At 43.7% G+C, this 25,668-nt stretch overlaps 1 protein-coding gene across 1 annotated transcript in view; it reads right to left on the bottom strand.

The window, feature by feature from the left end:
- Positions 1 to 25,576, bottom strand: part of itih5 (inter-alpha-trypsin inhibitor heavy chain 5) — a 29,534-nt gene extending 3,958 nt beyond the window's left edge. Inside the window, exons 1-12 of the mRNA XM_049567407.1 lie at positions 22,826 to 25,576; positions 22,702 to 22,746; positions 21,886 to 22,049; positions 19,169 to 19,270; positions 15,655 to 15,935; positions 15,100 to 15,269; positions 14,654 to 14,770; positions 10,864 to 11,035; positions 10,258 to 10,567; positions 4,723 to 5,405; positions 3,729 to 3,852; positions 943 to 1,127 (exon numbers count right to left, since the gene is read on the bottom strand). Of these exons, the coding sequence (XP_049423364.1) occupies positions 943 to 1,127; positions 3,729 to 3,852; positions 4,723 to 5,405; positions 10,258 to 10,567; positions 10,864 to 11,035; positions 14,654 to 14,770; positions 15,100 to 15,269; positions 15,655 to 15,935; positions 19,169 to 19,270; positions 21,886 to 22,049; positions 22,702 to 22,746; positions 22,826 to 22,945 (2,473 nt within the window). The 5' untranslated portion in view covers positions 22,946 to 25,576. The remainder of the gene's footprint in view (positions 1 to 942; positions 1,128 to 3,728; positions 3,853 to 4,722; positions 5,406 to 10,257; positions 10,568 to 10,863; positions 11,036 to 14,653; positions 14,771 to 15,099; positions 15,270 to 15,654; positions 15,936 to 19,168; positions 19,271 to 21,885; positions 22,050 to 22,701; positions 22,747 to 22,825) is intronic.
- Positions 25,577 to 25,668: the final 92 nt, after the last annotated feature.

Raw genomic sequence — 25,668 nt, 5'->3', positions numbered from 1 at the left:
AGGAAAAACAGCTACAGATCCCTAAACAAATCTACGTTTAGGGGCCAGAAAGCTGCGGGAAAAACAGCTACAGATCCCTAAACAAATCTACGTTTAGGGGCCAGAAAGCCTCAGGAAAAACAGCTACAGATTCCTAAAACATCCACGTTTAGGGGCTAAAAAGCTGCAGGAAAAACAGCTACAGATCCCTAAAAACATCCATGTTTAGGGGCCAAAAAGCCTCAGGAAAAACAGCTACAGATCCCTAAACAAATCTACGTTTAGGGGCCAAAAAGCTGCAGGAAAAACAGCTACAGATTCCTAAACAAATCTACGTTTAGGGGCCAAAAAGCTGCAGGAAAAACAGCTACAGATCCCTAAAGAAACACTCATGTTTGGGGGCCAAAAAGCTGCAGGAAAAACAGCTACAGATCCCTAACCCCACCCAAATTGAGGGGCCAAAAAGACGCAAGAAAAACAGCTACAGATCCCTAACCCCACCCAAATTGAGGGGCCAAAAAGACGCAAGAAAAACAGCTACAGATCCCTAAAGAAACACTCATGTTTGGGGGCTAAAAAGCCTCAGGAAAAACAGGGACATGTCCCCAAAAAACATCCACATTTGGGGCGAAAAAGCCGTGGGGAAAAAAAAAGAGACAGGTCTCGGAAAACAACACCTCCGTTTGGGAGCTAAAAAGCTGCAAGAAAAAAAAGCAACAGGTCCCTAAAAACAATCATATTTCGGGACTTAAAAATCAGCAGAAAAAATTGACAGGTCCCTAAAAGACACCCACGTTTGGGGGATAAAGAAACAGGAGAAACAGCGACAGGTCCCTAAAAGTTGCAGTATAATGTTTGTTCAGTCTGACACTATCATATGTGTATTTTTACTTGTGGTGTCTGATGGTGGGGCTTTAGTCTTTTAGTCATAGTGTAATTTATCCGGCACTCGTTAACACGTACCCAGCAGGCCGTGGCAGTTGTGCGACAGCCCCTTGCTGTCACCAATGTAGAACCCCAGATGGTCTCTCTGGTAGGGAGCTGGATTCTTGTACTGATGCAGCAGGATCACAAACATGATGTTTCCTCCAACCGTCACAGTCACATTAGACTTCCCCACAATGGACACTGACAGAGCGCTGTCAAACCTGCAGACACAAACATAAATGAGCCACACAGTGTTAATGATGAAGATCCTGATGTGAATAAGAGTGTTAGTGCCCTTTACTTTCCTAAAGAGTCTTACCAGAGTGCTTGTGGTCAGACAGATGGCATTGCAGTTTACAGCTGTCCAGAAAGTGTGTTTTAAAAACACAGCAACAAGAATCAGGAATATAAAGGAGTTAGGGTTAGGGTTAAATGTGTAAAGTGAAATGAACCATTTTGAGAGCATTCCCAGAAAATATTGAGACAATGAATGACCGCTGTTTGAAAGTTCACCTGACTGGGCAAAAAGCCTTTCTCTCGCGTGCAGTCAAAGACAGCTTAAATAAAGATTTTTGGCTCTTACGAACACCACGGGCTTGAAACGATGAGACAGGAATATATTTTACATGTCAATATACATAAATAGCTATAACCTGTTTTTACATTTTTTAAAAAGTGGGTGTCGAGTAATACGTCACAGTGTGGCTGCTTAATCACAACCATTTCAAAACTGGACAAAATAAACTGTCAATAACATTTAGTTGTATTAAAAAACAAAAACAAAGATATATCATATTTCCTGGTTTTCAGATAGGATCTGAATGACCAAAAATTGACGTGAAAATAACATCACCATGCAGGTTTTTGGCATCCAACCAGGACTGTTTTTGGCTAGGGACAAAACGTAGCCTTCCGACCAGTGTTTGCACAGACATTTACCAAATTACACAGAAACCATTTATATACTAATCAGGAAGAAGGAAGTTTTATTTAATAGTACGCAGAAAGATGGACATTGCAGGTAATTACAGCTGTCCAGAAAGTGTGTTTTTAAACTTTTTCAACACTGTTAGGTTTTGATAGCATGATAGCAGCTGACTAAGACTCACTGTTTATGTTGTTCAAATATTACTAATATATTTTGATTTAGAATTTGACAGTGAAGGCAAAGACAGAAACAAACAAAAAACATTTTTTAATGAAAGGTGTGAAATACAGATATATGTAGAGATATGTTGAGATATTAGCAGACTTAGAAAGTCTGGCTGAAGTCCTCTGGCAGAAAAATAATTGTGGTTATCACGGAGTCTTTAATGATGTACCCCGGGGGTAAAGGGAGATTTGTTCAATAGATCCTGTATCCAGTATTAACAGACAGCCAATTAACAATCTGTCAAGTTGTGGTTATAGTTTCATTTACATACAACTTATAGAAGCCACCAACAACCTGTTAAAGACTAAAACACTCAACCTGCAACCAGCACTCATGTCATCTGACATTACAGTGCATTTGGTCCGTTTGATGATCATGACTATACTCCCTAAGGGTGATTTGAAAGAGTAAATTTGAACAAAGGACTTTAATATTCTCAACCACATTTAGATAACCAACATCTGGCCATTATGTAGAGAGATCAAATCCACAAAAATATATAGAATTCAGTAGTTAAATGAATAAACTAGAGTGCAGACCTCCGCCAAGTAGGTGATATTCCCTCCCCCTGTGCATCAGATTTTGCAGGCTGCATCACAATTAGGTTATTTGCATCACTATCTTTATTAGGTTATATATGCCTTCGCCATGGAGACACTGTGGTGTATTTATTTTGTTTTTATTTTGTACCAACACAGAATATAATGTTTTTTTTATATTTTTCACTTTCTTTTTTTCCAACACAGAACATTAATTTCAACTTTAGAATTACAACAATATTTAGCAAGTAGAACAAGACGTGCTGTCCGGCCACCACTTTATTATTTTATCCACTTTGCTTCAACCGATCACCACCAAAATGTTATCATCTGTTCCTTGTCCCATTATCCACCTTTCCTGAAAATTTCATCAAAATCCGTTCATAACTTTCTGAGTTATTTTGCAGACAATCAAACAGACCAACGCCGGCGGAGGTAATGAAATGTGAAATTTTGTGGCTGTCTCGTCAAAAATAATTTAATGTGGAGCTCTCAGTATTCCTAAAAGTCTGCTTACAGCTCTGCTCTATAGTACAGCTAAAATATCCAGTTTTACATGTCATGGTAAATAAAACTTTAAATCTCGAGCTGCAATTTTTGACACCTCTGTGAAACCTTCACCTCAAGGCGACGGCTGCTCAGCCTTTAATTAGGCAACATTTCTGAGTTCTTGTGTTGATCTGTAAGAAGAGTCTCAGATTCGATTTTATGAGATAGTTTATATGTTCAGCTGAAGTCTCCTCAGGCCTGTGAGAACCCTCTCAGATGAAGAGAGCAGCAGTAATGATGGGGTCATTAGCCCTCACTAACTGCCTCTGATGGGGTCCCTCTCTTTACTGTACCACATGCACAAACATCCACTTTTCATCCCTTAACTCTCCGACCGCAGTGTGTGCACTTGCGAACACGCACTTGCATGTTTAAAGTGCCACGTAGTGCTTGTGTTGGTATTTCAATTAGACCCTGTGTGCTCTTTCCTCTTCTCAGGTCATGTTCAGAGACATCCCTGAACCCCTCGCTGTCTGTGTGATCACTGCCGACTGTCTCACGCACATCCAAATTACAGGCCGCCCACGCAGAGAGTGTAGAGACAGAGAGAGTCTACTGTACGGTCCCCCTCTTCTCTCTTTCAAGTCTGCTTTTTGGAGACTTGTAACTGCTGCATATGTGCAAATGTCCATGAGAAAGAGTATGTGGAGTCACCTGATGTTTTGGAGAAGGTGATGGATTTCTTGGCGGGTCGTCTCTCTTTACCTGCAAGGAAGAGAATATTTATATAAAGCAGTGAGTCAGAGGGCTGCCATTGTTTAATGCTTCCTCTTATGAGTAACATAAACTGTTGGTGGTCAGTTGTTAGTGGAACACAGCGTGAGAAGACAGAGAAAAGCTATATAGTTATATGGTGTGCACATCCTCTCAGAGGAATACTCCACCCAAAATGAGGTTTGAAACACGGCTCAGAAGAGTTTATAGTTTGCACCTTTAGCTGGAGTTAGCTTTCTTCCACAGAGGTTACACTGGCTTCCAAAAAGCTTTGTTTCCAACGAGCAGCACAGTTCAGTTCAGTTCAGTTCACTACGCTGTTTTTCTGTTTCCACTGTGAAAAGTTGTGGATGGTACCAATGGAACCGTTCTGTGCCGTCCCCATTTTTGGTCCACCAGCTATTTTTAAATATCCCACGGAGAGACTCTCACTCCAGACTGCTCTATTTTGTTCTGAAAATGTCGTTCTGTGGACGATAAACGAGGTGCAGACTGATAAAGGAGGGAATACAGTGAGTTCTGGACGGAGCAGTGAGTGACAACAACCCCACCCACATTTAAGAGGACTGTTTGTGGTGGTCTAGGTACCATGTCTGAAGCGTTACTGTTGGTTCCAAAGGTACCATACTGAAAGTGTTTGGTGGAAACAGTGCTTAAGCTAACTGCAGCTGCCGTCCTCTGCAAAGGACCAACTTCTCAGAACCAGAGATTTGATACTCAAAACCATTTTACTTTAATATTTTTTTTTAAACCGGAGTAGCCTAAGTTTAAATCCAACTGCAGACGATGAGTTTTTGTCCTTGTGTATTTGTCACTTGCCAGACTGTCCTTTACAACTAAAACTAGGATAGATGACCTCACCTATGTTGTTGCTCAGAGATGAGCTCTGGCTGCCTGGCTTCCCGTTGGGTTTCTGTGGCTTTCCGTCCTCTGCGTCTTCTGGCAGCTCATTGGCAGTTGAGCCAGTGTCACCAGCTGCTGGGGGGATGGTGGGCGCCGGGGCCATGGTGCCATCAGCTAAGACCTCAGGCTTCTCCACCACCAGGTTGGTGAGTGGAGTGAGGAAGTGGTAAGTCAGAGACAGATTTGTGGCCTGCTGGATGTGGCCCTCCCTCTCCTTGCTGGTTTGGCTGCGTAGCCGTGACCGTAGCCCATCCTTGACGCTCAGGAAACCCCACACGCGTTCCACAAATTCCTCCGCTATAGAGCCCAAAGCAACTCCTAATTCTTGTGCAATCGCCGACCCCGGAGGTTTAGCTCCAGCTGCCATTGCTGCTGTGGCCGCTTTCACGTTCTTCTCAGTCTGTATCTGTCGGTGCCGCAGGGGGACATCAGTCTCCAGGACGATGCTCCTGTCATTGTTGCTGGCTGTAACCTGGACGTGGAGGGATTCTGCGCTGTTGTTGGTCAGCTTGCCGGCGATGACGATCTCAGAGCCATTGAAGTAGTTGGTGAACAGATGCTGAGTTACATACTGGACAGAGTCCTCGGTGTAGTTGATCCTTATGTCGGACAGCAGAGGAGTTCCTATCTCATCGTAGAACCTGGAAAGGAACAAGGAGACATTTAAGATTACAGCTAAATGGTTGCCAAATGAAAAGTAGCAGCCAGTTGACCTGAGCAAGTCAGCCATCAAAGTATTTCACTGTTATATCTTAAAGGGACCTATTATGCTTTTCATTATTTTTTAAGTTTCAAATGATGAGGTAAATGTATGTAAAAGTAATCCATTCTGAATACTCCATTTCCAACTGTTTCTACTTTCGAGACAAGCTGACATCAGCTCTAAACACATTTCTTTATGTGCTCATCTGCCCCAGGTGCTACCACAAGTGTTTGCATTACATAGTCTGCACTGCTACATGTAGCTACATGCTAACGTCGGGGAAACATACTGTAATCTTGGTTGCAATTGTTGGTAATTTCACCCCTATTTTTGGATCGTCCTCCAGCTGGAACAACAAACTTTTTGGTGCACTGCTACATGTAGCTACATGCTAACCTTTGGGAAACCTGTAATCTTGGTTGCTGATGTTCTTAATTTCTCCTCAATTTCAAATTATACTCCTGCTCTAACATCTTCGGTGGTGTTCAGAAGATTTTATTGGTGATTTTTCACATCAGAAAATGATGCTATACTCCGTTAGAGTCATTTCGTGGCTGCAGCGAGTTTTTGAACATTGCAAAATGTAAATATGTTCTAGGAGAAACCCCAAATATAAGTATGAACCTGAAAATAAGCTTAATAGATGCCCCTTAAATCTTTTTCCCTAAACACCAAAATAGGTTGTTTGTTTTTTCCCTTTAGAACAACCTGTGTTAGTACTCCCAAGAGGCTTCTTCAGTTCAGTTCAGTTCAGAGCTGAAGAAGCCTCTTAGATGAGAGGTAAAACGTCTTCAAGAAACTCAGGCAAGTCAAGTTGCCTACAATACAGCACTCTGGATTGCCATGACTTGGATGAGTGAGAATCTTCAACAGTATGTGAGTATTATCTGTTGTGGTGTCCTTTTTAACATAAGTTGTCAGTATCTCCAAAATTTACCCATTGACCCCTTTACAAAAACAATTCAGCTGAGCATTTTCTGGCATCCGTATGGTTATGGTTTGGTTGAGTTATGGACACTAAAACGTCTTGGTTAAGGTTAGGTAAAAGTTGTGGTCATGGCTCAAAGAAACCAACATTCCTCCTTGGTAGGAGACAAATTCAAACCACTGTCTCCACCTCAAAGTCTGACATTTTTTATACAGTTTGTCAGCATTACAGCAACTACGCGCTACCTCCACCTTCACCTCTTAGGGCCAAGACACACCAAACCAACGTCAAAGAACTAGTGGCAACGATGGCTGAGTGTTGCGTCGCCCCAATTTACCTGTGTCTTGACCAAAAAGCCTTGCCAATCACAGTGATTTCTCTCTAGTGACAATGAAAGCTGACTGTTGCATCATCCCACATTGGCCAATTTTGCCCTACATTGCACCACATTGCCCCACATCACCCCACCACGCCCCACAGTGCCCCATATTGCCCCACATCACCCCACCACACCCCACAATGCCCCACATTGCCCCACATCGCCCCACATCACCCCACCACGCCCCACAGTGCCCCATATTGCCCCACATCGCCCCACCACGCCCCACAGTGCCCCACATTGCCCCACATCGCCCCACATCATCCACCACGCCCCACATTGCCCCACATTGCCCCACATCGCCCCACATCATCCCACCACGCCCCACAGTGCCCCATATTGCCCCACATCAGCCCACATCACCCCACCACGCCCCACAGTGCCCCATATTGCCCCACATCAGCCCACATCACCCCACCACGTCCCACAGTGCCCCATATTGCCTGTGATTTGACCAAAAAGCTTTGCCAATCACAGTGATTTCTCTCTAGTGGCAACGAAGGCTGACTGTTGCATCATCCCACATTGGCCCATTTTGCCCCACATTGCGCCACATTGCCCCACATCACCCCACCACGCCCCACAGTGCCCCATATTGCCCCACATCACCCCACATCACCCCACCACGCCCCACAGTGCCCCACATTGCCCCACATCACCCCACCACGCCCCACAGTGCCCCACATTGCCCCACATTGCCCCACATCACCCCACCACACCCCACCATGCCCCACAGTGCCCCACATCGCCCCACCACGCCCCACAGTGCCCCATGTTGCCTGTAATTTGACCAAAGAGCCTTGCCAGTCACAGTGATTTCTCTCTAGTGACAACAAAGGCTGACTGTTGCATTATCTCACATTGCCCCATTTTGCCCCATTTTGCCCCACATTGCGCCACATTGCCCCACCACGCCCCACAGTGCCCCACATTGCGCCACATTGCCCCACATCACCCCACCACGCCCCACAGTGCCCCATATTGCCCCACATCACCCCACCACGCCCCACAGTGCCCCACATTGCCCCACATTGCCCCACATCACCCCACCACACCCCACCATGCCCCACAGTGCCCCACATCGCCCCACATCACCCTACCATGCCCCACAGTGCCCCATATTGCCCCACATCAGCCCACATCACCCCACGACGCCCCACAGTGCCCCACATCAGCCCACATCACCCCACCACGCCCCACAGTGCCCCCTGTTGCCTGTGATTTGACCAAAGAGCCTTGCCAGTCACAGTGATTTCTCTCTAGTGACAACAAAGGCTGACTGTTGCATCATCTCACATTGCCCCATTTTGCCCCACATTGCGCCACATTGCCCCACCACGCCCCACAGTGCCCCATATTGCCTGTGATTTGACCAAGAGCCTTGCCAATCACAGTGATTTCTAATACACTGATTCAACATGCTGAATCAGCCAAAAACAGACAACATGGGCAACTAGTGCCAATGGTACAAGACATACCTCAAAAACTAGGGTGACAGACGCTCACTGACGACCCACATAAGGATGCTTGTCAGGAAAATTTTATGAATTATTTTAAATGTTTTAACAGACGACCAATGGTGTTGCTTTTTAGGCGAGGACGGTGTTCACTAATTTTACTGTTTAACTCACAAGCAGTGAGTTGGGGAAGCTAATTAATGCTACCATGATAACTCTCAAAAGTTGCATCATCCTGCCTCAAAGGATTGACTGTAAATTGCTGTAAACTTGCCCTGGACCTTCAGATTATACTTTGCCTCTGTAACGGTGTCCTGTAGCAACACCAACACAGATTGTTGCCTTTTTTTGGAGGCAGCTCTAAATGCTGATGTGTCTGTAAATATTGCTTGTGCGGTATCAAAAATGTTATCAGCCTTGTTGCTTATTTTTAAGCAACAAGGCTGATAATCCGTCATCAGTCAGTCACACATTCAGTGCCTTTGCTCGAGGGCACATCAGCGGAAGTTTATGAGGCAGAAAAGAAACATGTTATTACAGATTCCATCAAAAGTCTTGTTTATTCAAACGAGCCACCTTCCGGCTATAAACCTGCTTGTCTAACATCTCAAAGCTGCTTCCACCCCACTTCAGAGTTTGTGCACACATTCATCAAAGAGTGTGTGTAAAGCCAAGGTTGTGTAAGTGTGTGTGTGTCTAAGTCCTCTTGCCTGTCCTTGTTGTCACGGCGCAGTAAACCTCCTTACCTCTTAACCAGCGTGTTTGTTCAAGCAGCACGAGGGCTATTATCTGCGGAGTCTATCTGTTAACCCCACGTACATACTCAGATGCAAGTTTCACAACACACACACATTCCTGCTCGACTGAACAAACATCTTGTGTGTCCGAGTGCGGAAGAGGGAGAGGGAGAGGAGGGTTGTGTGTAAAGGATGGGGGTAAAAAAAATGACTGAGAGAGAAAGAGGGTGGCTGTTGTAGTCTGTGGCTGTTGAAGTTGATTAAAGAGGTCTGTTGTCAGCACCGTCACATTTGCGGTCTTCGTTCTCTCGTAGCTTGATGAGAGATGGAGGGACGTGTCGGAGGGGCAATGGGGAGGGATTAAGGAGAGCTAATTGCTTAATAAGAGACGGATTATACACATATGGAGGGGAAATTTAAAGTAATTACTTATTTAAAGTTACAATCAATGATGTCCTCTCGTAAATGTCTTTCTCGTTTGAAACACCCAATGTGTAGTAGGTGTTTTATGGTAAAAATCTTGTTGGATAAATGCCAGCCTTACACTAAAGCCCCGTTTCACACCACACACGTTTCACATCTTACAACACTTTTACTCCAGGAGACTTTAAAATTAGTTTCAGACTACATTTTCAAGCCAATTTTAGCCCACTTGACTCCAGTACCTAGCCAGGTATAAGCTAGTCCAGCCCCAATTTTAGGGTGTTTGCTCTGGTCTGAACCCAAAATGAGTTTGAAAACTTGATCTGTTTTCCTGTTGGTTTGGTTTCTTTTCACAGCAATAAAATTCAAGCCGAAAGTTGACAGTTGGGTTGGATTGATCATTCCAAAATTCATTTGTGATCGGGCCAATACCACTTTCTCAAAAGGGTTTTCCAATTCGGTTGTTTTGGTCTGAACTCAAATACGATTGCTGTGTTCAGATCTGCCCAAATGAATCACACCAAAGGGGAAAATGAACACAAGACCACTTTCAGACCACATTGTTAAGCCAGTCTTAGGCCAGTCTCTCCCCTGTTTTAGATCTAACAAGTGAAGACCAGTTTCAGATCTTTTATGAACCAGTTTCAGATGTAAAAAGTTAGCACCAAGGGAGTATCTAGAGTGTAGGTCATCTAGAGGCTGGGATTATGAGCAGTCCCCATATTAGTCCCATTTCTTACAAATCCAAGATGGCTTCCATGTTGGCATCAGGCTTACTTTTCAAAAACACATAGGTATGTAAAACCCACAAGATGGCCTGTGATGGAAGAAATATTCCACCAACATGCAGATAGGATCACTCTTACCCCTTGAGCATAGCGCTGGCGTCGGCCTCCTCGTGGATGCGCCTCATCATCCCACAGTTTTCCAGAGCCATGCGCTCCAGCAGCCGGTAATCCACGTCGTTCCCAATCCCAATGGTGAAGATGCAGAACTTCTCCTGCACGGCTGAGCGAGTGTTCCCCAGGATCGCAATGGACTGCATCTCTCCGACAGTGGGCCGTCCGTCCGTCAGGAAAATAATGAGGGAGACGCTGTTTGGGCTGGCGTCAGGGCTGGAGAGGTATTCACGAAGCAGAGAGGAGCCGGTCTGGATGGCGCCATCGATATTGGTGCCTGCAGTGAGGAGACATCATTGCTTGGGAAAATGCCGTGGATTGAAAATAAGTCAACTTTTATAGATTTTTATAGCCCCAAGGCCAGAAAATGAAACAAGATGTTTACATTATTCTCATAAACCACGTCCCCATTGAACCAAATTCCCACGCATACATGTTGAAAAAAAGTCAATTCAATTTCAATTCTTATCAACAACCCTTGATAATGCATCGATCCACAAAACGGAATCATGTTTATCTGTCAAAACATAGGAACTGTGAAGAAAGTAAGCCATAATGGTAATAATGTCTTACCTCCAGTCGGCACCAGCATGTAAATAAACTTCTTGGCGTCTCTGATGGTGAGGGGGTTCACCTTTACGAGACGATTCGGCTGCCAAACTTTGATTCTACTGGAGAAGCTGACGAAGTTAAAGCGATCCTCTGGTCGCAGATCCTTCAGAATGGTGAACAGAGCTTCTTTAGTCTGAGAAAGAAAAAGAGATCATTTAATCTTGTGTCAGACTCACGTAGAAAACAAGGGTAGTGTTTTTGGACATAATATCCCTCAAACCACATGTTGAATTTCTTGCAAACAGGGTCGTCCACTAATTAGATGATCGGCCGTTTGATCCCTGGTTCCTCCCATCTGTATGTCAAAGTATCTTTGGGCAAGATACTGGACTCTGAATTGCTTCTGATGGCTGTTCCATCATTGTGTGAGTGAAGACTAGAAAAGGGCTATACAAGAGCAGTCCATTTACCATTTACCACTGACAAATCTTAGACCTCTGGCATCAACAGAATGCTGCATACACAACGTGGTCATGGTTTCTGTGGTGTAGCCATGGTTATTGTATTATAGCGCCAAAGCTACAGTGATTGGAAACAAAACACGCATACCATCAATCAAACGCCCAACCCTTTTACCAGCTGTGGTGTTTTTACACAGACTTCATCAATAAATAGAGTCCAGGAGGGTGGTGTCAGTAGCTTTGAAAACTAGAGTCAAAATTTGTTGAAAGAGGCAGAAAGCTAGTTTATCTGAAGAAGAATTTTTACTTGTTTTATATCTGTCCATTGACCTTAAATTCCTTTTTGGTAATCTGCCATTAGTCATGCATCTTTAGGTTTTTTCTAATAGGTTTTGAATGGGTCCCATATGCTGTTAGGAAAAAGCAAAAACTCCCCAAAAAACCCTTCAACAGGGAAAAAAATGGTAGAAATCTTTGCATTAATTTGATTTTCTCTCTAAAGAAATGTCAGATTTTCATGAAACTTGTTTGATGTATAACAGTACAGTTTGGGCTGTAACCATTAACTCTACTCCATAGACCTAAAGTGTAACTTTGGTATTATTCAACCAGGACCCTAATTTCCCATGTTTGTTTGTTTGTTTTGTCCCAGAGACTTATGTTAAAATTATTATTTTTAAACATGCGCGAAATGTTAATTTTCGTCCAATAAAAGCACTTGTTTCTGCCTCTGACAGACACGGATTATTATTTTAAGTGTCTGAAAACATGGAAGGGATCCCTACAGAGATAGACCAGAAACAGTCCTGAAACAACTATCAGCAAACCCACCAGACTCCATTTAAATAAAGAACAATTTTATAAGCGTAAAGCACACCTGACTCAAAGTCAACAGACACAAAATAGATCTCACAAAAACCATCTGGATTAATTGTTCCATTGTTCCACCTATACCCAGCTCCCGTTTGGGTGAAATAAACCCTTAATTCACCCAGTTAGATGTAAAGGTATGCATGCTCTATACACTCTAAAATTACTGTTTATTTAAATGGAGTCTGGTGGGTTTGGGAATGGTGATTTCAGGGCTGTTTCTGGTCAAACAAAAATGATCTTTCTCTTTAAAAAGGTCTATTGCTGAAAGAGATCTTTCCATAATATTGTCAGACACTCATAAGAACAATCTGAGCCTGTCAGTGACGAAAACAAACACTTTTCATGGATGGAAAAAACCATGCTGCAAGTGGTTACACTGCAGCCTGTGTCTTAGCTGCCAGCTGCAGCCCTCTTGCTCAGTACTGGACCAAGTTAAAAAAATTGTTCCCATTCGTCACTTCGATATAAAAACATGGGACAATAGGTTCCAGGTTGAAAAATGCCAAACTTATTCTTTAAGGTGTCAAGTGTAAGAAATCAGTAAAATCTAAAATCCGATAATTACGCAGAATTCGTATTTCTTGACCTTCTTCTACTTTGCTGTGAATGGTCCATATAGGAAAACAGAGAAGTAAAAGTACGTAGACTTCTTCCTACTTTTGTGTTCTGGAGCTTCACATTGTCAGAATCTCTGCACCCTCGAGCGTGGGTGTGATATATAATTTGACACCGGGGGGTTAATAGTTGTCTATATGGGCTGTATACAACAGGGTCAGAACCACAGACTGACCCACACTGAAACCCTCTATTGTGGAGCCACATCAAAACACACTTGTTGTTCTGTTCCTGCGGCCCGCTGGGGGCTGGCAATGGGTGGGGGGACGGATCAAGGGGTCGAGGGTGCTGTTGTCTACAAAGTTCCATTACCCCATAGACAGTGACCTTCCTCCCTCACAGCACGGCCTTGTGCTGTATGTTTCCATTTTTCCTTCTCACTGAAAATCTGTTTTTTCTCTCGTCTCCTCTGTTGCTGTGGTCACGGCAGCTGCAGAGATCAGCTCCGTGTCTGGCCGAGGGGATTACCGTGCTATTGCAGATGGAGGAAGAGGTCTGATATTGATATTCCAGTGTGGGAGGGAGGAGGTGGGGTGTCAGGTTCCTGATCCAATTCGGGCATTGAAATTTTGTTATTAAAGCAGGGTGAATTTCTTTGCATGGGAAGCAACAATTTCCTGTGACACAAAAAAAGAAGTCCATATCTGGTACTTCTGGTCCAAGGTGGAAATGGCCCAATTCAATTCTGGAGTCAGGTATGAGCTCTCGCAGAAAGCTTCCCACAAGGAGCAGATCAAGAGGAAGCGATTAAAAAACTGAAAGGCCCGCAGATGTAGTTTTTCATCTCAATGGAGTTTGATGAAATAATCTTAACTCAGCATCCACCTATCATATTTTTCTGACACATTCTCACTCCGACCTCGTCACATATCGACGTTTGGTCAAGGACTTTCCATGTTCAGATTCGACATCCAAGGTACCCTGGGTGCGTTGGTTGTTGACGTTCTGGGACGCCATGTCAAGTTCTGCCTGTTACATGCATTGTCTTCTTTCATACACTTCTGTTTTCACAGGAAATTTAACATTTGCATACAGTCTCTTTCAAAAAAAAAAAAAGGCACTACAGTACGTCGGTACAACCCTACGAATTTTTTTCCTTCAACAACAAACGCACATGGTTACGTTTTACCTACACACACGTGGTTGGGTTTAAGCAACAAAAGTTTGTGGTTGGGTTCAAGTAAAGAGAACAGGGTTTGGCTTTACAATCACATGGGAAGCAAACACTGGCCTCCCTGAAGGGCAGTGGTTGTTGGACCCATCCACGACCTCTCCCAGCCACCCTACCCGGACTCTCAGTGCCTTAACTTTAGTTAGGCGTTTCCCCCTGACGTTAAACAATAATGGCAACCAGCTGCGTATCATGCTGACGTCACAGGATGGCCATTTTTGTTGGTGTCTGACACCAGAAGTCACTGACCAAGCGCCGGTTTTCAAAGACTCGAGACCAGGTTGATTTTTCAAGAAACTATAACCCTGTACCATGATGTTTGTCAGCAGATGGAATTTACCAGAAACCCACCCTCTGATGAAGACTGCAAGATGCAGTCGAGAGCCCTGGGAAAACCCAGTAAGTGGATCTTTGTTAAGGGTGAACTTTCAGGGAGAACATGCAGTCTCCACACAGAAGGGTATGGGTTCAAACCCCACACCCTTAGGGGAACCCTCTTGCTGTGAGGCGACAATGTCAACCATTGCACAGGGATATTTAGTGAGTGGGCTTAAACATGCAAAAATAACACGTTTAACAGTAAAATCCCAAACTGTCTCTTAAGTAGTTGAATTTAGAATACTCTGCTGCACCCAACAGGTCACCCAGGTAAATAAACATTCTTATATATCCACTGAGTGTGCCGCTTTACCTGTCTGATCTTAGTCCCCAACATGGAGGCGCTGGTGTCGATCACAAACACCACATTCTTGGGCACAACTGGCAGGTCTTTGGGGGCGAAGTAGTGGACGAAATGGCCGTTTAAAACCTGGGAAAGAAAATAAGTTTACAGACGTGCAGCAGGTTGTGAGTTGCAGTAGTTGTATGTGTGATCAGCAAACCATAGTTTGGATCTGGAGACAGACAGAAGAGTTTGGCAGCGGAGCGACTGTCATGGCAGGAAACCAGAGAAATGAATCACTAACAGGTGGGTGTATGTGTGTGTGTGTGTGTGTAGTTGGATGGGAAATTTATGTGCACACTTGCAAAATCTGAAAACTAATGCTCTTTCACAGTCTGCTTTTCTTCATCACAACCCTCTTCATCTCTGTTTATTATGTGTTTGCCTGTCCAGAGTCTCGAAGGAGCGCCGTGCACCTGAATGTCTCCGATCCCCATGTCTCTCTGCACGTCGTAGCGGATCACAAAGTCTCCCAGGATGCCGTTGGTGGTGATCTTGGCCTGCTGGACAATGTTGGGGCTGAAGGTGATCCTGCAGACGTTCTTTTCAATTTTGATCACAGTGGTGACAGGCGGCTCGGGCTTGGCTGAGACACAAATACAAGGAAGTGTGTTCATGTTTTAATTGGCACAAGATCAAAAGCCTGAAACAAGTAAAGTGTCCGTGACGTAAAAGGGAGGATCTAAAAATGCTCTTTGCGCCCTTTGTTGTTGGTTATATGTAGGGCTATTAAGAGAATGGCACCCTGATTCATCCTGTTTTTAAAGATGTCTGTTTAATTATACGTGTTACTAAAACAGAATTCAGAAAATATCTGATAAAACCTAAATGATTTCTTTGGCCTGTTTATTTATTTAGAGTAGAAATAAATAAATCAAAAAGAATATTTGAGTAGAAAAAATATCTAAAAATGAAAAAGTGCAAAAATATGTAATGAATTTAACATATAGAATAATAAGGTGTGTGTAAACCTGGTGTCTTGGGTGCATTGGGTCCACTTGCATTGCTGGAAGCAGCGGTGTTCCTGCCGTTGCGGAGTGGCAGCACCTGGAGGTCGGTGACAGGCGAGTGGTCGACGATGGTGACGTCCAGACTGAGGCGGCTGACCAGCTGCAGCGGCCGCAGGCTGGTGACGTGTTCGTAGCGTCCCAGCCTCCGCTGCAGAAGCTCTTCGTAGGTCAGCAGGAAGATGGCCCGGTTGCGACCCGGGATGCTGGCCACCATCTTGAACACCTCCACCTCCGGCTCAGGGCTGGAGGGGAGGAGGGAGGTGGAGTGTGATGGTGTTCAGTGCAGTTAGAGGTGCTTCAACCTTAGTTAAGTATTTCCATTTTCTGCTACTTTATACTTCGACTTCATCAAATTTCAGAGAGAAATTTTGTACTTTTTGAGCAGTAGTTTGCTTTTTTGAGCTTGTTTGAATATTAAGTTGTGAACTTGAAACTTCAAATATACACTGACATTTCTAACAATTGAACACACACCGAAAAATGTCAGTATCAAAAGTTACTTTGCTTTGTAACTCCCTGTAGTAATTTAATGTTTAGACGAATGGTCCTGTAATATGAATTCATATATTGAATTTAATGACAGTTTTGGTCAGATTTCCTGTCTAGTCACCAGAAAAATGGTGGCATTGTACATCGCTGCATAAAACGGAAATGTTACATTTGTATAGAGCAGAAACCTTGAAACTCAACATTTCTAACAATACTGTGGTGACGCAGGCACAAAAACAACTCGGTTATAGTTAGGAAAAGTTCATGTTTTGGCTTAAAATACCCACGATCTGTAGCGTAAATGCTGCTGGAGATGCAGCAGTAGGCCACTAAAAAACACCCATATTTGGTGGCTGTTGGAAATGCAGTGACAGATCACAAAAGCCCGGTTCAGACCAAAGATTTACAAGTTGAAACCGTTTTAGAACGTTGCAGAGGAAAGTTGCAGCAGTGTGAACTGGCCGGTCTGAGTTCGACTCAAGTGTGCTGATGGTGTCACCTGACACTCAGCTGGTCAGATCGCAGGTGGCTGGTTTTAAAGAACATCACCTGTTTCAACAGCCAATCAGCTTGTAGTGAAGTCTGCTGGTCAAGTCAAAATAACCGCAGACAGTGTGCTTGCTTACTTTGCTTGCAGGTGCTCTGTTCCTGCTGAGCCCTCTGTTTCCGTCCTTACTGTGTGCTGGTGTCAGATGGTAGGTCGCTGCTGCTGCTGTATGTGTGTGCATTGACTGATGAATTGGCGCTGGCTGTTTATTGTTTTTAAAGATTATTTTTTGGGCCTTTTGCCTTTAATTGACAGGACAGTGTGAAATGGGGAGAGAGAGAGAGAAAGAGAGGGGGATGACATGCAGCAAAGCGTTGCAAGCCGGAACCTAACCTGCATCTGCTGCAGCGAAGCATCGCCTCTGTACATGGGGCGCCAGCAATATCTACTACGCTACCGACGCCGGCTATTTATATTATTGTACCATAGTTATTATGAATACAGTCCATCTGATGCTCGTTCTGTTTTTCTCCCTTTCATCTCTACTCCAAATGCAGCTGTAGCCAGTATCTCACTATCACTATCCTCATTCATATTTTAAGAAACAAAACAAAATGAACCTGAGAAGCTGGAAATCAGAACAGAAGTACACAGAGTTGTTGCATAGAGATGATACATCATCTCATCCAGTTGCATTGGTGTGAACCGGCAGTTTTTTTAGAACGTTGCAGAACAGCGCATTGTAAGTAGTTCCAGTTTCAACTCTTCTCGTTGCAAATATTGGGTCTGAACTGGGCTTAAAAAACAACCATGTTTATTGGCTTAAACACAGCTGGAAACGCGGACACCAGTCAAAAAACAACCTGTTGTTTGTTGGTCTTGAACAGTTATCTGCAACTTGGCAGCCGTCTCATACACTAACGTCGATATTATACATGTGAGCGTACAAATGTAACGTATCTATGGTAGTCTCTATATACAGACTCTACATTCAGTGAATGTACAGTCTGTAGGCAAACCCCAGAGATCTTGCCTCCGGAAGAAGAGCGGAAGAGCCCTGGTTTCCGGTTGTAGGCTGTTTGTAGTCCGTGTGATATTGACCAATCACGTTTGAGCTGGCTGCAGTTGTTGCCAGGTTAAAAGCTCTGTGCGGTGAACTAACGAGGCGGAACATAATTGGCGTTACTGCAAACTATGTATCCATCGCAATGGTTCAGCATATTTACTTATATATAAACGGAAGTCGGAAACGGAAATTCGCCTCCTCCGCCCAAATCAAACCGGAATGCCAAAAAATCGGCAGTCTGCCCCCAGAGGCTGTATCGCCGTCTGCCGGAAGTCAGACGCCGAATACAGCCGGTGGGTTCCGAGAATGTATCTATGGTTTGAAGAAATGTACAATGCCAACGTTTTCTTCTGGCAACCATGCTGTAGATTTCACACAAGCTAAATGGAATTGTGAATTTACTTGTTGCTGCTATCTTGCTTTAGCTGTTTACGTACCTCATTTTCCAAAAAAGTGTATCGTTTATAAGGTCAGACATGAATTCAGTAAAAGTACCTCCATGTGTTTCTCTCTCTCAACACGGAGGTCAGTGAAAACATATTTAAAACTGAAGGCGTTGAAACCCGTTTTGAATCCTGTTGTAGTCATCCAGTGTTAGTTTGCCGTGAATTGCCGGCTACAGAGTCACCTCTAAGACGACCACTTGGTGGTGCCACCAGCTGGAATGTTCAGATTCTCCACATGGTGACTTTAACATTAGAAATTGAAACTTGAAAAACACAGAGGACTTGTCTTTGCTGTGTTTAGTCAAGATGTACCTTGGTTTAATCCACGTAAATAGTTTATTTAAGGAGCTTTTTTATGTAACTTTTTTTTCTTGTGTTATTGATTTTTATCCATCACTGCCCCTCAGTAAGATTTTGAATATTGATTTTACTCATTAACATGTGTGAAATGAAAAGAGCAGCAGCTGTAAACAGAAAAACATTAAATACAGACGAGAGAAGAAGAAATAAATATGAAAACAGGAGGAGTAGAGACGAGGTGGAGCTGTGAACTCAACAGTCCAAGTGGTGATATCATGAATATGAAGTGCTGCCTCTGTCTAATCTTCCACTTCAATCTTCTTCCTCCGTCTGCTCCGTCTTTTTACAGCGGAGTCACTGAATCACCAAATCACATTTAATAAAATGTCACTTTTTCATATGACAGCTGGAAACGTGATGTCACTCCTTCCATATGTCACGTCTCCTGGGTCGCAGATTTATACGACAGTCATCTCGTCTCTGGAGGAATGATCTTATTTCAGACTCACGCACACACACACAGGACACACACTCACTCTCTGTGGCCGTCTAGTTGGGATATTATCAATCTGTGTTTGCAAAATAGGAACATTAGAGGGAGCGGATGCTGCTGTGTAATTAGGAGGAGACGCCAGACCATAGGAGTGGCCACACACACACACACACACACACTCTCAGGTTTCTTACCTTGCATCACCTGACTCTTTGTTCTTAGCTCTGCCGTTCTCCTGCTTGACCCTCTTTGCCTTAGGCCTGACCTCGCTCTGGTAGACACGCCCTCCTATGATCCTGGTTCACAGGGGTCAAAGGTCGAGGATTAGAGTGGCGCTCATATTCAGGAGTTCCTATTGTCACATTTCAGCTGGGCGTTCTCTCACAAAAACACTGAATCTGTGCGGTTAAATCCTGTTGTTACCTGTTTATGGGTGAACTCTGGTCACCGTGTGTGTTTTTACAGCAGTATTAAAGTTTTAACCCCGTCTTGTCTCTTTGCTAACGTCTCCATAGCAACCCTGTAAATCCCTCCAGATGGACAGGACAATGCTGTTGCTGTAGTTCTAAGTGGTAGCTTTGGTGCGTCATTTTCTGCTGATGAATTTTTTTGGTTTACAAATGGCTTCCAAAATGTTTTCTGGCAGTTTTAATATTATCTCTGCTCTCCATTTTAATAAGTTACTCTGTAGTGACTTTCCACGACGACGTCCAAGGTACCCTGGGTGTGTTGGTTGTTGACGTTCTGGGACACTGTGTCAAGTTCTGCCTGTTACATGCATTGTCTTCATTCAAAATACATAATTAAATTTAACATTTACATACAGTCTCTTTCAAAATAAAAGCACTATGTCTGTGCAAGACCGTGAATTGATGCTTTTTTTTCCCTTCAGCAACAAACAAATGTGGTTAGGTTTAGGATAAAAGAACAGGGTTTGGCTTTAGCATCTTATGGGACACAAACACCACTCTCTTGGGTGAAAGTCAATGTTTGTTGGACCCATCCACCACACTTCATGCTTGCCCCCTTCAACTTTCGTCCTTGTCCCGCTGCATTTCCCCCTGATGCTGCCGGGTGCTGCTAAACTGTAACACCAACCAGCTGCATATCATGCCGACATTAAATGACGACTTTCTTTTGTTGTTTTCTGACGTCACAAGTCACTGTCCGAGCGCTAGATTTTAACGACTTCAGAGTGAGACTGGGCTCATGTAACAAGTGTAAACTGACATACTGTCCCTGAACATCCAAAACCGATGCTGGAGGGATACCTGGAGCATCATAATTGTGCCTTTGCAGTGAGCTCGGACTCATCTCGAAGTCGTCGAAATCTGGCGCTTGGGCAGTGACTTGAGGTGTCAGAAACCAACAGACAAAAAAAAAGGTCAACGTCTGCATGATTCACGACTGGTTGCTGTTTTAGTTTAACGGCGCCCGGTGGCATCAGGGGGAAACACAGTGGGACAAGGACGAAAGTTGAGGGGGCAAAAGTCGGAGAGGGGCGGGAGGGAGGGGTACCTTGCACGTCATATGTAATCTCTCAAGACAGATTCTGCAATTTACATTGTAGAATCTGTCGGCAGCCCTGTGTGAAAGACGACGGGGGGGGGGGGGGGGGGTGAGTTTGAACGATGTTTTCCACCCGAAGTATTTGTAAACAACACGGCCATTCCCTGGGGGCACCGCCGGAAGTGAAGGGCATGAGCGATCGCCGAGGCCCCTGGACTTCCGTTAGTCGAAAAACTCCGGGCTGTGCCTCCAGAGGCAAAGGAAGAAAAAAAAGTGGGTTTTTTTGTTTGTTTTTTGTTTTTTTTACTGATGGATTTCCAGATTGCGTCATATGTGGACGTGTTATGTCCATGGCCAGACGTCGATGCGTGACGAGGTTGGAGTGATAATGTGTTGTTGCGGAAGCTGCTCCAAAAGTTATAGCCTTCCACTCTTGACCAAATGCTCCCCCTAAGACAAGTCTTAAAACATACATGTTTTCAGTGGCCTGTGGTTGTTTGTAATGGTTTTAATATTTTAGTATTTTATAACCTTTTTTACACGTCACTGTTCTCACTGGTGTTGGGGTCGAGAATGTGTTTGTCTTAAGTAGGGACACCGATCTTATCCTGATATCAGATTTCAGGCTGATACAGACTCAAATAGCTGGATCAGATGTCAGTGACATTGGGGCCTATCTGTTAAAGTCAATTCTTTGTTTGCGGTTTCAGTTTTAATGTTAGTCTGGAATTTACATTCCTATTTGTACTAAACCTAAACATAACATTTTGATTTATTCATAATTTAATTTTGATTCCTGTGTAGTTTGCATCAGCTTTGTTTGCTCTAGTATGTGTCTTCAGTGTGATTTAATGTTTGCATGTTGGTCTTATTTTATGCAGCTCTATTGCCTAATTGAGTTTTGACTTCTTGTCGCTGCTTTTAAAAGGTAAAAGATTTTTTTTAACCGGTAAAATTCTATCTCTGTCTTTATTTATTCAGTTTTGTTTCACAAAGTTTGGAAAGCAGTGTTTAAGCTTATTAATAAACAATATAATATTGGCACTGCTATCGGCTGATACCCAAAGCCCAGGTATCGGTACCCGGCCTGATAAAGTCAGATCGGTGCATCCCTGCAAGAAGACTCATTTCAAAGGGTCAGGGGTATTGTATGTTGTCATTGTACCCATTTTCTTTGGTGAGTTGTATGTTTCAACACCAAATGATATGCTCCAGAGTGGGTTCAGAGTATTTTACAATCACATGCCCATTGTTTATGTTGTAAAGGTGTTTTCATCACGTTTAGAAGAACGCACTTCTTCCTAAAATCCAAATCTATAACGCTTTCATCGTGTTACTGTGATTTTCAGTCTCTCTGTCTGTGAGTTCTTGTTGCAGCTCAGGTGTCCTGTGCGACTCTTACATGGTGAAGTTAGAGACATAGGCACCAGCGGGGATCTGGAACTGGAAGACGCCCTCTGCAGCGGCGGAGTGCCGGTTGAGCATGGCGCAGTACACCGCGGTGAAGGCGTAGCGGGAGATGATGGTGGTCTTGATGGAGAGCTCCTGGATGTGAGGTTTGGTCTCCTGCAGAGGTAACGTTAAAACACCAACACCTAAATATCACCTGGAGTTCCACATCTCCGTTTGAAAAAATAATTTGGCACGATTTTACGCGCCATTGCTGTGCACATTGAAAATCTTTTATTTTTGATTAGCCAAAATATCTCACTCCAATGAAACCTGACTTTCCCCATAGTTACAATAACCAAACACAGGCTGAGGAATTTGTTCCCATGAGCTGAGACCCAGCACATTACATACTCTGGCACATCTGCGCGCTTGGCGGATCTCCTGCGCGTCACGCCCAAAGCGCGCAAGTTTAGGGTGATAAAACATGCTCTAAATAACTCAAACTAGGTCATGCATTTCAGATCACCATAACAAATATAAACTTATGTTCTGCCAAGCGTTTAAAGGGGTCAGTTCATCATAAATTCCTCAGCTCTCAGATTATTGACAGATTAAAAGGCATCAATATTTAGCAGATGTGCCAAATTATCGTGCGTAAAACACAAGGCTTGTTTTTATCCTTCGATTCAAACAAACCATTTTGTCTTCCTTCGCTTCCTTTGGCTATTTAAAGTGTTACATATGGACTCGAACCAACCAAACCAACATTTTGCATCTAAATTTTAATATTCAAATAGCGTCATATCTGCAGTAAATCTGGCTTTACCTTGGTCAACATAGTTTTCACCTGCCGTGGGACCCTGCGTGGCGCCTGTGTGTGCAAACAAAGCAGTTAGATAATGAAATCCCAGCAGCAGAATATACAACACCTCAGACTTTAAATGTCTTACAATGTCTAGTTCAAAGTCTGCGAGCTCCAGATCAGCGTCATCTCCAAACTGGGATTCCTCCAGTTGCCCCAGCGCACTCGGGATGAGGCAGATCAGTGAAGTCAGCAGCAGCAGCAGCATCTTGCAGTCCTTCTCCAGTAAAACTTAAAAAGATAAATGGGACATTATTTCCAGCGCGCAGAGTCTCCAAGTCTCCGTGTGTCCAGAGCCGAGTGACCGCACAGAGCGGGGAGAAGAAGAATACGCCCACCTGGGGAGAGGGATGCTGTGTTTCTGTCCCACTGCTCAATGAGGGGCAATTTGGGCTGCTGCTGCCTTCAGGGAGTGCCGGAATGTTTTTTCTTTTTTTTTTTCTTTAATTATGAGTTCAACCCGGAAAAAGTCCCTAAACGTGTCCAGAGAGAGCAGGGTTACATGCCACTTACATGTGTTTTTTATGGAGGAGTTTAACGACATTTAAACTCAATTGTAAATAATGATATAAGTGAAGAAATCATTGCAGCATTTCAAACAAAAATCTCCCACATGTGCTACTCACACTCACCACTAGGCGGCGGGTATGAACCTCTAGGTCAATCAGTCCGTAGTAAATTCAAAAGGTTTGACATGCTGTGTGCTAGTCACTTTATTGGACTCTGCGTCTTTAGATTTATTGAATTCATTTTCAAAATATTGTTTTTAAAGAGTTTGGAGAGTTTGTCAGCACTGTTGTTTGTTCCTGGTTCAAACCCAGGGTGTGGGAGCCCTTCTGTGCGGAGTGTGCATGTTCTCCCTGTGTCAGCGTGGGTTTCCTCCAGGTGCTCCAGCTTCCTCCCACAGTCCAAAGACATGCAGGTTAATTGGTGACTCTAAATTGTCCGTAGGTGTGAATGTGAGTGTGAATGGTTGTCTGTCTCTATGTGTCAGCCCTGTGATAGTCTGGTGACCTGTCCAGGGTGAACCCTGCCTCTCACCCAGTGTCAGCTGGGATAGGCTCCAGCCTTCTGCGACCAATGCCACAGATGAATGAATATTGTTTTTAGAGATTTTGGAGAACTTTGGCACTATAGGAACTGATAGTGTTTCCTAGACATATAAATCCAGAGCATCCTCATTGTTACGATGGAGAGTGTCATCCCACATTCATCATATCAAGTAGTATCGTATCAGCGTTTTCAAAGTGACGTAGTTACTGGTTTTGTCATTGGGATGTGGAGGAGATGGTGGGTGGCGTGCAAGCTAGGCAAGACGTCTGCCAAGCTGCAGGCCACTGCAGCAAACGACAAACTGGGTGCGCTTGAGGAGTCATCGCTGCATGTCCAGCAGCGTTTCAGCCACCAGTGTGAGTGCTCTTTAGTGACCCATTGCCATTTTACAGTGGGGTTAGTGCCACAGAAAGAGGTAGTTTTTCAGTTAGACATTGCATTTCCTGCGGGGAAAAGCGCTTTTCACAGAGACAACGGCTTCTCAAGCTGTGACTGTGCAATGAACACCAGGATTTTTATAAAGCCCAAACGTGATCTTTTCCTCACCATAATCAAGTGTTTTTTGTTTTTTCAGCCGATTGGGTTGATTAACCACGATCTTCTATCAGCTGCCTCAAATATATACTACTACTATTTTTATGACATATCCTAATAAACAAAGGCCGGTGGCTGCGTTTCTGTAAGTCTTTATGCCAACAAGCATGGGTGGTTTTTAGCAACCAGCGTTTGTGCCACTGAACACTGGTGTCTTTGCGAGCCCAATCTCACTCTGAAGCCGTCGAAATCTGGCCCTTGGGTGGAGACTTGTGGCGTCACAAACCAATGAAAAAAGGCGTCCTTAAACGTCGGCATGATACAGACATGTATTATGAAAACAGACAATGCATGTAACAGGCAGAACTTGACACGGCGTCCCAGAACATCAACAACCAACGCACCCTGGGTACCTTGCACGTCGTATGTGGACGTAGACCAAACTTCAATATGTGACGAGGTCGGCGTGAGAATGTGTTGCTTTTTTCAGCAACCTGCCGAGATGTTTGCGGCGCCATTTGTGCCACCGAATGTGGGTGTTTTTTTAGCCACCTGTCACTACGTTTACACTACCGATCATGGGTATTTTAAGCCAAAACATGACCTTTTCCCAACGATAAGCCGTTTTGTGCCTACACGTTATCCACAGTATTGTTAGAAATATAAAGTGTCAGGTTATCTACATACAAATGTAACTCAATGGTATGCAGAGATACAATGGCAGTATTTTTCCAGTGAGAAGGTTGGAAATCTGACCAAAACTACTCCATAATAAATAATGTAACTCTAAATGTTTAATACTATTGTTATGATATAGACTAATAAACAAAGACGATATATGTTAAACACCTTTAAACAAGGGTGTTATTTGGGTTTTTTTTAATGTAATCAGACAACCAAAATGATTCTGAATCACCTCAGGACACACTTTGCTTTTATATCATTGTTCAGTTAAAAAAAAACATAATTTAAAACCAGTTTTCTCCCTAAAAATCAAACATTAAGTCAAGTTGCCAATAGAGACATTTACTTTCAGCATTACAGTGCGACTGAGGGGAGTAAAGGCCTCAGCAGTTAGACCTACTCTGGCGCCATCGTGTGGCCACAATGCAGCATTACATCTCTCTAATGTAAACTGGGAAATGTGCCATGAAAATATTCATCTCTGTGTCTTTATGTGATTTTAAAAAGCTGCTACTTTAATATCAGCAGCACATCAGGATGATATTTGGCCACACGTGCTCCACGTTTCTCCACAGTTTGTGACGTTTACATCAGAATCTTTAAACCGTCTGCGTGATGTGAAATCTGTGTTGAATAAGTGATCCTATTTACCCTGCCCAC

This window comes from Epinephelus fuscoguttatus, linkage group LG22 (genome assembly GCF_011397635.1).
Source record: "Epinephelus fuscoguttatus linkage group LG22, E.fuscoguttatus.final_Chr_v1".
NCBI classification, from domain to species: domain Eukaryota; kingdom Metazoa; phylum Chordata; class Actinopteri; order Perciformes; family Serranidae; genus Epinephelus; species Epinephelus fuscoguttatus.
This window is presented reverse-complemented; position numbering and strand designations above follow the sequence as displayed.